This window comes from Gobio gobio (genome assembly GCF_949357685.1).
Source record: "Gobio gobio genome assembly, chromosome: 7".
Lineage (NCBI taxonomy): Eukaryota > Metazoa > Chordata > Actinopteri > Cypriniformes > Gobionidae > Gobio > Gobio gobio.
In genome coordinates, this window is record NC_137103.1 from 25,925,466 (window position 1) to 25,939,984 (window position 14,519).

At 37.9% G+C, this 14,519-nt stretch overlaps 1 protein-coding gene across 1 annotated transcript in view; it reads left to right on the top strand.

Moving 5' to 3' along the window:
- fer1l6 (fer-1 like family member 6) overlaps positions 1-14,519 on the top strand; it is a 33,502-nt gene that overhangs the window by 16,743 nt on the left and 2,240 nt on the right. Inside the window, exons 26-41 of the mRNA XM_079821852.1 lie at positions 1,176-1,300; positions 1,450-1,572; positions 1,666-1,711; positions 1,819-1,863; positions 2,726-2,802; positions 2,911-3,039; positions 3,130-3,270; positions 5,334-5,461; positions 5,548-5,718; positions 5,808-5,962; positions 6,058-6,200; positions 8,000-8,088; positions 8,173-8,271; positions 10,393-10,634; positions 12,118-12,275; positions 12,546-12,646. Coding sequence (XP_079677978.1) covers positions 1,176-1,300; positions 1,450-1,572; positions 1,666-1,711; positions 1,819-1,863; positions 2,726-2,802; positions 2,911-3,039; positions 3,130-3,270; positions 5,334-5,461; positions 5,548-5,718; positions 5,808-5,962; positions 6,058-6,200; positions 8,000-8,088; positions 8,173-8,271; positions 10,393-10,634; positions 12,118-12,275; positions 12,546-12,646 — 1,972 coding nt within the window. The remainder of the gene's footprint in view (positions 1-1,175; positions 1,301-1,449; positions 1,573-1,665; positions 1,712-1,818; positions 1,864-2,725; positions 2,803-2,910; positions 3,040-3,129; positions 3,271-5,333; positions 5,462-5,547; positions 5,719-5,807; positions 5,963-6,057; positions 6,201-7,999; positions 8,089-8,172; positions 8,272-10,392; positions 10,635-12,117; positions 12,276-12,545; positions 12,647-14,519) is intronic.

The window sequence follows — 14,519 nt, forward strand, 5'->3', positions numbered from 1 at the left end:
AAATTTGGTACAGAATTTGTTCAGATATTTAGCTTTGATTTTCTTGAGGTTTTAGAATTGAACATGTTTTGTAAAATGTATATTTTATATAAAATATACAAATATATATGTTATATATTTTCATGTTCATAAACTTCTATAACTTGTTTTAAACTTTACTTTTACGACTTATACAGTGATGGCCGATTTCAAAACACTGCTTCATGAAGTTGTTAATAGTTGAAGAGCTCTGAGATAAAACAAAGTGTTTTGTATTTTGTGTCTGTACAGTTGCTTTTGAACAGCTGTCCTATATGGGTCAAATTGACCCACAAACAGCACGAGTGTATACAATTTTGATATGCATATTTCACAACGCATTATCATGTTGAAACTTTGCATGCATGTTAATGACCCTAAATGAGAAAAGGTCACACAATTTCAAGAAAAACTATGTAGGTTAGATAGTATTTCAGATAGATTGAAAAAAGAAATTATAGCTAATTTTTACCATTTGTGGCATACAAAAAATATTTCTGTACTGAAAAAATGGGGAAAAGCTAATTTTTTTAGCTTCATAGGTTAGTAAAAAACTAAAATAACAAAATATAACCAAGAAATATTATTTTGGGTCTCTACAATTGCCTTAGAACATTAAAATATGCTGGTCAATATACCCGCAATATAACACAAGGGTTAATGTGCTTAAATAGTAAAATACACACAAAACAAATGTCAAATTGCTGGCCTTGGCGAGTATTCACATAAACACTGTTTTATTTTAAGTGAATGTAAACCGTTGAGAAAGAAAATGCATGTGTGACGGTTTAATGGATCCATGTGTCAGTCTTAAAGTGACAGCAGCCTAATATACCTGCTGCCAAATTATGATAATATTAAAAATATATATATGGCAGTTTTCCTCATGGTATCGATGTCAAAATTATGGCCAGTGAAAATGCGGAGTTGCCACAGTGGCTGGTCAGCAAAAAAGTGAATGTCAAGTCCTGAATATAATATATTGGTCTCGGGCAGGGATGCTCAATCCTGCAGAATTTAGTTACAACTCTCCATCTGTCTGTAGTTTTATTACATCCCTAAACCTTGATGATAAAAATCCCTCAGTGACTCTGAACAATTAATAAAAAATGATTGCCTAAATCTAATTAAAAACATGGTTTGTTTTTCGCCTGTAGTGGCTCAGCTGTCTCTGCAGCAAAGTGTTGTGCCACCGCCAAACGAGGAGATCGCCATTGAAATAGAGCACGAGGAGATAATCCTCCCTCTCCCCAAAACTGAGCCAGACTTCCAGGACACGAAGGTTTGTTTTTACATTTTTGTCTATATCAACAAATATACTCAAACTTCCAGCTTTTCCCTCCAGTTTAATCTATGCCCCTAATTTCTGAAAACACATGAACACATGCACACACACTACCAATGTACTACAAAACTCTTTGTCAATGCCAGGTGTCGAAGAAGAGCAAACGAAGATCGACTAAAAGGAAGAAACGCACCGCGGCTGATGAGTCTGCCGATAACGTCATTGATTGGTGGTCAAAATACTATGCATCAATGCAGAAGATCCAACAGGTAAGCTTTTAAACATGTTTGTTAGCAGCAAATGGTTTTATTTGAGTTGTTTTTTTGCTAACTAGTTGTTTTGTACCACACTTTCTTTCTTAGGCAAAGCTGAAAGAAAACAATCCATTTCCACTGCTCTTTGAAAATGGTAAGTGATATCTGAGTTTATTCCAGAATCAGTTTTGTCCTCTGGATCATGTAGGCACATCATGCTCCGGCTTCAGTCATACATGCCCACATTGTGATGTATTTCAGTAACTCCTCTGGAGAACATTATTTCCGAAGGATTGATCAATCTGGGTAAGAATGACTGGGAGACTGTCTATTGCATGGCCTTCTTTTTTTTTTTGCTGTGGTCAACAGGATTGCAGAATATTTTGTTCCCCATGCAAACTGTGCATTAGTATCAAAATTTATGGAATTCAATTGTCCACATCATAGTCTCTTACTTACAAGAGATCACAGAACATTTTGCAATCCCAGTGTGTCCAGATCTGCACCTCTATTTAGGGGTTTTGTGCGCATACACTACCTTTCATAAGTTTGGGCCCGGGTCGTTACTATTTTTTTTTCTGCTCATCAAGACGGCATTCATTTGATCAACAATACAGTAAATATTGTGAATTATTATTATTATTATTATTTTAAAATGCAATTTATTCCTGTGATCAAAGCTGAATTTTCAGCATCATTACTCCAGTTTTCAGTGTAACATGATCCTTGAGAAATCATTTGAATATGCTGATTTTGTATTATTAATGTTAAAAACCGTTGTGCTGTTTAATATTTTTGTGGAAACCATTATACATTTAATTCAGGATTCTTTGGTTAATAGAAAGTTCAAAAGAACAGCATTTATTTGAGATATATATTGTCACTTTTGATCAATTTAATGATGAATAAAAGTATTAATTTCTTTTTTTTTTATCTTACTAACCCCAAACGTTTGAACGGTAGTGTGTAACAGCTTACTAATTTTTGCAGTGCATGAATAAATTCAGTCGGTTGGTTTGTTTCAGTTGTACATTTAAACTGCTCTTTGGTGGAAGTGATAAAAGCATATATATTTGCTTTTATAATCTACCTTTAATCTCTTTAATCCCTGTTAAAGAGAGTCTGTGTGCAAGTTATTTTGATATGTTATTTTCTACGGTAACTTTAGCATCAGGTCTTAAGGAAAAGAAAAAAGAGATGAATTTCAAGAGTGTGATAGAACAGCCCAGGCTTGCAACATTACAGGTAAAATGTGTTATTACAATGCTTAGTTTCCCTGAAAATACTGTCTATACGTTATATTTGTATTTATTCATCAAACAGACATGAAGACTCACTTTTTAATCACTCCAGGTGTATGACAAAGAGCTGGAGGCGGAGTTTGGGCCTTTTGACGACTGGGTTAAAACCTTTGAACTCTATCGAGGAAAGGCCAACGAGGAGGACGGCTCTGCTGATGAGAGATTTGTCGGGAAGTTCAAGGTAAATTGGTTTCGCATGTAGAAGCATAACATACATGGAGGCTTTTTAAGATCCAGGTCACAGATTTCCCATCATTGATTGCGCCATCAGGGCAGGTTCTGTCTGTACAAGATGCCAGAAATGGATGATGAGGACGAGGATGGATATTTGGATTCCGGGCAGTTTAAAATAAACCAGGGTATTCCTCCAAACACTGCAGTAGAGGTCCTGATCCGTGTGTACATAGTTGCAGTAAGTGCCTTTTTTATATTTTTTATGGATCTAGTGTCACTGACAAAAAAACTCCACACTGGATTTTGGTTATTTCTGGTCTGTTACTGGTTTGGCTAGTGGACCAGAACAACTCCGCGTTTAATGCTGGTCAACCAAGTTTTATTTGTTTTAATTTTTTTTAGAGAAATTCATACTTTTATTTTGGATGCATTAAATTGACCAAAAGTGACAGTAAAGGCATTTATAATGTTACAAAATATTTCTATTTCAAATAAATTCTGTTGTTTTGAACTTTTTTGACGATTCGTCAAATAATTGTCAACATTGATAATAATAAGAAATGTTTCTTAAGCACTAAATCAGCATATTAGAATGATTTCTGAAGGATCATGTGACACTGAAGACTGAAGTAATGATGCTGAAAATTCAGTTTTGCCATCAAAGGATTAAATTACATTTCAAATATTGCTTTTAAAATATATTTTTTCTTTTTTCTTTTTTAAATGTAATAATATTCAATAATCAAATAACTGCAGCCTTGGTGATCACAAGTAGCCTGGCTCCGCCCTCCTACGTACTTCCGCTCAATTTTCATTTTCCTTCAGTACTACGTCTGGGACTGCGGTGTATGCTTATGTTTTCCCCCGAACAAATTTTTACCGGTCCAATCAGCGCACAGAGGGAGTGGCTGAGAGCGATGACGTTGATGTCGTGCGCTAGTTTGAGTTGTAGTTCAGTAATGGCGTCGGAGAAAGATGCGAGTGTGTGGCAGCGCTGACGAATGTCCAGAAGTTAAAAGTGTGGCGAGGTGGACGAGCGAGCGAGACCGGTGTGCGTGATTGAGACACACCGGTCTCGAGTCCTCTCATGAGGGAGCACGGAGGCATATAAGGGCGAGCGACACCGGTGAAGGACGAGAGAGGACCAGGCCTGGATTTTAAGTTGGGTTTTGTTATGTTTGTGCGCTGCAGTCGTCCGTGAGGGGCTGCCGCTTTTACTTTTATTTTGTGTTTATTATTTGATTAAAAGTTGTTAAACGTTCGCCGGTTCCCGCCTCCTTCTTCCCTGAACAAACGAACTCCCGTTACACGGAGCAAGAACAATCACTGCTGTACTGCTGATGTTGTGGTCCGGGAAAAGTCTTTTCCAGCTCGCTCCGTTAGTGGTGAAGGAGTTGCTGAAGCCGTCCGTCTCCCACCACCCGCGAGAAAAACCCAGGCTGAATTATCGACTTTTGACAAACACCAAGGTCGTGTGGTAATGTAATTGCTGTCCGAATCCACATCTCTGAGTTTTCAAGAATATATCACTTCAAAACTCACTGTTTATATCCTTAATAGACCCTTTCAGAGCACTGCGCGGTTGCGTGAGCTGTAATTTGCATTTCTAGACTTGTATTTCTTTTAAATACTGGCAAGTGTTTACAAGAGCAAAATATTTCACCACCGCTCAAAAAATAAAAGAAGAAAAGCACGTAAACATTTGAATTGGGCTGTTATTCAAGGCAGCATTTATTCTTATCATACTAAGCATATGACATTTTATTGACAGCATACAATCATGTTATGATTGCACGATATATGCACCACGAGAGCAGCGCGTTCCGATCACAAAACTCTCCTCCACCGTGAATAAATAACAATCCGAATGCACGAGGTTTTATCACTGATACTGAGGTGGTGTGCTCAGTTAATGTGAGAATCAAAGGCGAACGGCGCGTGACATACGTCACGACCAAACGTTAGTGATTGGTTAGGCAGATTCAGAGTGACTCCTGGCAGATCCAATAGTTTTAAACTTCAACAGAGAACCCGCCTTCAAGGAAGTAAACGCTTGTCAATGGAGAGTGGCCAGACTCTATGTGCAAATGAAATGTACGAGAGTCTGGTAAAACCAGGCTAGATCACAAGAGAGTTCTTACAAAAATATTCACAAATCTTACCAACCCCAAGCTTTTGATTTGTGTTTGATTTGTGAGCATCAACAAATATTGGTGAGCAGCTTTGCTGGTCTTCAGGGTGCTCAAACGGGGTTGACCACCAGATTATACAGTCATTTTTGACACTCTTATGCATGTTAAGGCCTTCAACCTGCACCCTGCGGATCCAGATGGCAAAGCAGACCCTTACATAGTGCTGAAACTTGGGAAAACTGAGATCAAAGACAGAGTCAACTACATCCCAAAGCAGCTCAACCCAGTGTTTGGAAGGTGAACAAGCACAACGACTAAGAAATTATCTTTGAAATTCTATTACTGCCCATTTCATTGAGGTTCATTCTCTCTCAATCTATCAGATCCTTTGAAATTCAAGCCACTTTCCCCAAGGAATCCCTGCTAACTATTCTCATCTATGACTATGACACTATCGGGGGTGACGATTTGATTGGAGAAACACAGATCGATTTGGAGAACCGTTTTTACAGCAGGCATCGCGCTACTTGCGGTCTACCTACTGAATATGCCATGTGAGTATTTACATTATAACATTTACTGTCTTCTCATCAAGTTAGTTTCAATGCCCACTCTTGATGCATCAATTGATTATGTCACCTAGTGAGGGTTATAATGCATGGAGGGACTGCATCAAGCCAATGGACCTGTTGATTAAGCTTTGCAAAGAAAACAGACTGGACAACCCTCACTTTTCTCCAGGACACATTACCATAGGAAACAAAGTCTTCACGGGGAAAACGGTATTTGCTGATGAAGGTATGTCAGTCCTTTGGTTTGGTTTACATCATGATGTTGATTGTTGATTGTTGATTAATAACCAAAGGATCAATGTGTTTGCTGCTGCTTCACAGATCAGATAGTGGAGTCGTACGAGCACTTGGCTCTAAAGGTGCTGCAAAGGTGGCCTGAGTTGACCAGTGGGGCTTGTAAACTTGTCCCAGAGCATATTGAAACTCGCGCACTCTACCTCAAGGACAAACCAGGAATAGACCAGGTAATGTGTGATGTTAGAGGTTTATGTAACCTTAAAGGATTAGTTCACATTTTTTAAAATGAAAATTTCCTGATAATTTACTCACCCCCATCTCATCCAAGATATTTGTGTCTTTCTTTCTTCGGTCGAAAGGAAATTAAGTTTTTGAGGAAAACATTCCAGGATTTTTCTTCTCATAATATAGTTCAATTGGTACCAGGGTGGCCATTTCCATAACACCAAAAAGGAGGACACTTTGCGGCATTTAGTGAGGCAAGAATAATTGCATAGGACTCTGGTGTACTCGCAACTACAATACAATTGTGTCCATCATATCGATGGTATCATGATACAGTGATTCTGAAATAGCCTACTCTATTCATTGCCAGACAAATTTGATCTACGATATATCTTGATGTAGACCTATGTGTAACAGAAGAGGCAAAAAATGTTTGTTCACAGGATTTTTATTTATTCAAGATAATATGTCTGTTTCAAAAACTGACCACTGAGAGGAACCTGTCTTGCAAAGTGCACAGTGCCTGAAAACATAACATTTCTGGACTTCTGGAAATAAAAGAAATGCATAGGCCTAGATAAAAAAATAATCTGGCACAATGCCAGAAAACAACATTTCACAGCGACACTATGCAAAATCCATGAAAGCGTCTCTACTTCTTTTTGATATAAATGTGCTCTTGTCCATTCCAGATTAAATGAGGTCTGACGTTTCGGCATGTTAACGTTATGATGTGATGTAGCCAGCACGTGGACGTGGAGGCTTGTTTGCGCTTTTAACCAATGATATATCAGATATTTATTTGACACCGCTTTCAGCCAATCATTTGTTTGACCAGGGATCTTATGGCATTAGACACTATGCTGCTGCGTCCCAATAAAGATTCTAGAGCGGGTTTTTTTAGGCCGATTCAGCACAACTCCAAAAAGGAGGCCAAATGAGTGTCCGGCTTGAGGCTGCGCCGGACGCTGGACAGGGGGCTTAAAATCCAGACTGTCCGGCAAATCAATCAATCAGAGGCTCTGCACGATTCCAGCTGAGGAATGATGTAGATAAGATGTGGGTCTTATCTAGCGAAAAAAATAAAAATGTATATGCTTTTTAAACTAAATTGCTCATCTTCAATGCTCTGCGACGTCCCATGGATTGCGCAATCACATCGTAAAGGTCACGCTAGCCAAAGGTGGAAGTACCGCCCCAAGCGAACGTGCGAAGACTAATACAATCAGAATAGAATGCCCTTTTAAAAAAAAAAGTCCAATTCCAACTTCAAAATCGTCCGACATCGTTGTTTAACCTTTTTTTGCTAAAGGATGTTTGTATTAGTCCTCGCACAAGCATTTTGTAAACACGGGGTCGTACTTCTGCCTACGTCTAGCGTGACCTTTCTGACATGATTATGTAATCCGTGGTGTGTCGCAGAGCAGCGCAAGATGTATATACATTTTTTTTTGGTTGTAAATGACCGATGGTTTCGCTAGATAAGACCCTATTCCTCAGCTGGGATCGTGCAGAGTGCAGAGTTTGAAACTGCATTGATTTGGACCTTCAACATTGAGGTTGCCATTGAAGTCCATTATAAGGAGAAAAATCCTGAGATGTTTTCCTCAAAAAACGTATCCACTAAAGAAAGAAAGAAAGACATGAACAACTTGGATGTCATGGGCGTGAGTAAATTATCAGGAACTTTTCGTTTTGAAGTGAACTAATCCTTTAATGCACTATATATACATTTAGAATGCATATATAAGTAATTTAAGGTGGTAGAGTGATTGTAATTGTCCTTTTGCATGTTCCTCAGGGCCATCTGCAGATGTGGGTAGACATTTTTCCAATGGATATGCCTCATCCTGGCCCTCCTGTGGACATTTCCCCTCGCAAACCCAAAGGGTAAACTGAAGATCCACAAATCCATCTTACTGCAGTAAAGTTAGTAGTGGTTTGTCCAATCATTTGTTTTTGTTTTTTATAAAGGTATGAACTGAGAATCATTATCTGGAACACTGAAGATGTAACACTTGAGGACACCAACTTCATAACAGGACAGCAGTCAAGTGACATTTACATCAAAGGGTAACATTAGTAAATCACAATAAACATACAATTCTTTATACAGGTGCTGGTCATATAATTAGAATATCATCCAAAAGTTTATTTATTTCACTATATTCCATTCAAAAAGTGAAACTTGTATATTATATTCATTCATTACACACAGACTGATATATTTCAAACGTTTATTTCTTTTAATTTTGATGATTATAACTGACAACTAAGGAAAATCCCAAATTAAGTATCTCAGAAAATTAGAATATTGTGAAAAGGTTCAATATTGAAGACACCTGGTGCCACACTCTAATCAGCTAATTAACTCAAAACAACTGCAAAGGCCTTTAATGGTCTCTCTGTCTAGTTCTGTAGGCTACACAATCATGGGGAAGACTGCTGACTTGACAGTTGTCCAAAAGACAACAATTGACACCTTGCACAAGGAGGGCAAGACACAAAAGGTCATTGCAAAAAAGGCTGGCTGTTCACAGAGCTCTGTGTCCAAGCACATTAATAGAGAGGCGAAGGGAAGGAAAAGATGTGGTAGAAAAAAGTATACAAACAATAGGGATAACCGCACCCTGGCGAGGATTGTGAAACAAAACCCATTCAAAAATGTGGAGGAGATTCACAAAGAGTGGACTGTAGCTGGAGTCAGTGCTTCAAGAACCACTACGCACAAAACGTATGCAAGACATGGGTTTCAGCTGTCGCATTCCTTGTGTCAAGCCACTCTTGAACAACAGACAGCATCAGAAGTGTCTCGCCTGTGCTAAAGAGAAAAAGGAAAAAAGTGGTCCAAATTTCCTTTGGAAATCAGGGTCCTAGAGTCTGGAGGAAGAGAGGAGAGGCACACAATCCACGTTGTTTGAGGTCCAGTGTAAAATTTCCACAGTCAGTGATGGTTTGGGGTGCCATGTCATCTGCTGGTGTTGGTCTGCTGTGTTTTCTGAGGTCCAAGGTCAACGCAGCCGTATACCAGGAAGTTTTAGAGCACTTCATGCTTCCTGCTGCTGACCAACTTTATGGAGATGCAAAAAGCAAGTGCCAAAAGTGCCAAAGCAACCAGTACCTGGTTTAAGGACCATGATATCCCTGTTCTTAATTGGCCAGCAAACTCGCCTGACCTTAACTCCATAGACAAGGTATTGTGAAGAGGAAGATGCGATATGCCAGACCCAAAAATGCAGAAGAGCTGAAGGCCACTATCAGAGCAACCTGGGCTCTCATAACACCTGAGCAGTGCCACAGACTGATCGACTCCATGCCACGCCACATTGCTGCAGTAATTCAGGCAAAAGGAGCCCCAATTAAGTATTGAGTGCTGAACATGCTCATACTTTTCAAGTTCATACTTTTCAGTTGGCCAAGATTTCTAAAAATCCTTTCTTTGTATTGGTCTTAAGTAATATTCTAATTTTCTGAGATACTGAATTTGGGATTTTCCTTAGTTGTCTGTTATAATCATCAAAATTAAAATAAATAAACATTTAAAATATATCAGTCTGTGTGTAATGAATGAATATAATATACAAGTTTCACTTTTTGAATGGAATTAGTGAAATAAATAAACTTTTTGATGATATTCTAATTATATGACCAGCACCTGTATATTGAAAAGGTCTGAAAATATACACTACTGTTTAAAAGTTTGGGCTCAGTAAGATTTTTTTGAAAGAAATTCATACTTTTATTCTGACGCATTAAATTGATCCAAAGTTACAATAAATATATTTATAATGTTACAAAAGATCTGTTTTCAACATTAATAACAAGAAATGTTTCTTGCACAGCAAATCATCATATTACAATGATTTCTGAAGGATAATGTGACTGAAGACCAGAGTAATCCCATCACAGGAATAAGTTACATTTTAAAATATATTAGAAACGGCTGTTTTAAATTGTAATAATATTTCACAATATTACTGTTTATCTGATCAAATAAATGCAGCCTTGGTGAACATGACACTTTTCAAAAACATTCGAACATTTTACCTTGACCCTAAACTTTTGAACTCTAGTGTAGATACTGTTTTCTAATAATTTATGCTTTCTAATATCCTAATATATAACATTATTAATATTTTTCCTGCAACATAAAAATTAACTGTAAATTCTGGGGAATTTCATGTTTTTCTTCAGGTGGTTAAAGGGCCTTGAAGATGACGGCCAGGAAACTGATGTCCATTACAATTCTCTGACCGGAGAAGGCAACTTCAACTGGCGCTTTGTTTTCCCCTTTAACTACCTGCCAGCTGAGAAAGTGGTGGTGGTACAAAAGCGAGAAAACATCTACTCTCTGGACAAAACTGAACAGAAGATCCCTGCAGTCCTTGTTATGCAGGTGTGGGACTTTGAGAGGCTTTCTTCCGATGATTTCCTGGGTAAGAAATCTCTCTCGCTGTTTATATGCATTACATCCTGCCTAGAACTGCTCTGTTGTATCTCATGATCAATGTTCCCTCTAAGTTCTTTTCTCGCTGAGCAAAAAGTTTCTTTATTGGGCGGACATTTTGGGCACCTGAGCAAAAACATTCTTTACCTGTACAGCGTACACTGAAAAAAATGATTATGGCCCGATTAAATTAAGCATAATTAATTTGTGCTCATTTAAATAATTTAAATGTAGTTTTTTTATTTTAATAAAAAAAATGATTTGGTTCTATGGGAATTGCATGTTTTTGTTTAAATTGAGATAAAATAAATTGATTGCAACCACTTACGATAAAAATTTTTTGTAAATTCAACGAATAATTTTTTTCAGTGTATGTAAACGGACACAAAAAAAGTGGTTTCATCATGCAGTTATAACTTTTAACTTTTGAACCATTGATGTAACAGTGACATATTAAATAAAAAATAAAAAACTGTTACTTCAGAAGTCACTAAATTAAGCACATTTTACAGTGCTGTTAACTGTAGTCTTCTTTACCATGAAATACTATTAAAATCTCCCCCAGGACAGTTCAATTCTTTATAATATAATATAATATGAAAATAATTAAGCGGTTACACTAAGATGGTTCTTAATGTGTTTTTGTACAGTCATTTATTGGCTACAGGCAGCATTAAACCATCTATATTAAATGTTTGTTTATTGTTTATGAATTTCCAAGATTTTCAGGGGTTTTCAAACGTTTTAATGGCAAGGATCCCTAAACAATCCCCTTGTGAGATCAATTCTTTATTAAGCTTACACTATAATACAATTATAATAGCCTATAATATAATATAAAAACTAATGGAAGTATTTAAACTGATAGTATATTGTATCAGTTTAAATGCTTCAATTTGTTTAAATAAAATAAAATCTAATAGCTAAATATGATCAAGGGAACATGTGAACTCTTTTATAGTTATCTAAACATCACTGAAACCCAAACCACACACACATCTATGTAAACTGATGTGTGTTACTTTGGTGTTTAGAGTTTGCACGCTACACTTGTGGTGGTGGGTGTAACTGTAAATGTCTGTTTTGTTACTGTACTGTGTCCATCATCAGTTATTTCAAGCCACTCTTCTTTAAAACATCTTCTTTTGCGTTTCTCGTTGCCTCTAATTTTTATCTATTTGGACCGCAAACACGACTCACTTCTGCATGCTCACACGCAACATCATTGCCTTTCTAAGAAACCTGTAAACCGCATCCACTGGTTCTAACTCTATAGCGGTAGAACAGAGCACTGCAATTATTTCTCATTTAAACTAGAATCAAATGAATTTCTCCCCACATTTCGCGTCTGTGTCTATCATCTGCGGCATTTTATTCTTTCTGAGCGGCCGCACACGCGTGCAGCTTAGAGGGAACATTGCTCATCAAAATATTTGATATTAATACCTGATGGTCATTTTTGTTTTTCTCAGGCTCAGTGGAGTTGGACCTACATGGGTTTCCACGTGGAGCTAAATCAGCCAAAGCTTGTAAGATGGAAATGCTGACAGAAATCACAGAGAACATCTCTATCTTTCAGCAGAAACGCTCCAAAGGCTGGTGGCCCTTCATTAAAGCTGGCGAACTCACAGTGTGTGAATTAAATTATTATTATCAGTGAAAAAAAGTAAATTAAACTCTTAGTGTGAAGCTCAGTAGCTCCATGTTTGCAAGCATATGGGCAATAGAATTTTTGACTAATGTATTTTTAATGCAATTACATGAGATAAATTAAGGCATGTTAAACTGTCCATTTACATTTGCTCTGTACAAAACAATAGTATGTATGGTACTCTACATTTACACAAATGTGACCTAGTAAAACTATTATAGTATTTATTATAGTGCTTTCTTTCCATAGGGGAAGGTAGAAGCGGAGTTCCACCTGGTGACAGCTGAAGAGGCAGAGAAAAACCCAGTGGGCCGTGCACGCAAAGAGCCAGAGCCTCTAGAGAAACCAAAGTAATGTGACTAATACACTTGAAGAGATAGTTCAACCAAAAATGAACATTCTGTCAATAATTACTCACCCTCATGTCCAAACCCGTAAGATTTTCATTCATGTTCGGAACCCAAATGAAGGTCATTAAATCTGAGAGACATTCATAAAGAGAAATTAATCCGTATGAATTGAGCGGATTAGTCCAACATTTTCTGAAGAGACACGATCGCTTTATATGATGAAGAGATTTAATTTATTATTTTATTATTATTAATAATAATAATTAATAATAATAATTTGTTACATTTATATAGCGCTTTTTCTAGGCACTCAAAGCGCTTTACATATAGAAGGGGGAATCTCCTCAACCACCACCAATGTGCAGCATCCACCTGGATGATGCGACGGCAGCCATATTGCGCCAGAACGCCCACCACACACCAGCTGATTGGTGGAGAGGAGACAGAGTGATGAAGCCAATCTGTATATGGGGATGATTATTAGGCCATGATGGAGAGGGGCCAATGGGCAAATTTGGCCAGGATGCCGGGGTTACACCCCTACTCTTTATCGAAGGACATCCTGGGATTTTTAATGACAACAGAGAGTCAGGACCTCGGTTTAACGTCTCATCCGAAGGATTATTTGTTTTTCTCTGATTCTATTATTGATCTAAATTAATCTTGCTTTTATTCACATATAAACATTCAAAAACTTACACATCAGGTGTTTGTTTTACGTTCAAGAACCAATGAGGTTCATTCTCGTGTTACGCAGCACATTGAGTTTCTGCAAGAACCAATGAGGTTCATTCTCGTGTTACGCAGCACATTGAGCTTCTGCAAGAACCAATGAGGTTCATTCTCGTTTTACGCAGCACGTTTGAGCTTCCTCAAGAACCAATGACGTTCATTCACGTGTTACGCAGCACCTTTGAGCTTCTGCAAGAACCAATGAGGTTAATTCTCCTATGTTACTCAGCACGTTTGAGCTTCCTCAAGAACCAATGAGGTTCCTTCTCGTGTGTTATGCAGCACGTTTCAGCTTCAGCAAGAATGTTTGTTCTCGTTCGGTTGAGCTTCTGTTTATGTTGGCTGAGCAATGTTTATATGTGAATAAATTGGTTGTCAATCAATTTAAACACATATATAGGCCTATATAATAAGAACAATATATAAAAATGTGTGATTAAAGGTGCACTATGTAACTTTTCCGTCCGCTAGAGGTCAAGTTTGAGCGCAGAATCGTGGAAAAGAATCCAGATAGGACCGAAATCATGTTCATGGATGTGATTATTAACGTTACTGTAGTATCAAGCAGAGCAGGACCGAGTGTTGTGGAGCTGAGCAAGGCCGCAGGAGCGATTGTTAATAAGATGAACGCAACACACGCCTCGCGAGCAGCGGGACTTTTATTATGACACTGTCGCCGGCGCCACTTCCGCTTTTCCAGTCATGAGTATGAGATAACGCAGCTCTGTTTATCATATTAGATACATCTGAGTGTGTTGAAAAAGAAGTTATGACGTTACTCTGTGTGTTCGCGCAGCGGCTGCTATTACACTTGTTCACACCAGTGTTAATTTCGTTGAAGAATAATTTTCGTCATAATTTTCGTCAACAACCTTTTTTCACTGACGAAAACGAGACGATAACTAAATAAAAAACTAGTGTTGGATGAAGAAAACTTACTGTCATTTTCGTCAACAAATAAAAACGAGACGAAAATGTTACGGAGGGTCGATTAGGGAAGAGATCCAGTCAGAACTGATATCCTGTGTAACAGATGCGCACATTTTATTAGAACGTGCAGGTCTAACCGCTGGAAAACACGGCGCTGTTGCACTTCTACAGGCTCACGCATCCAGAGCGGTTCACAATCAATGAAAAGCGC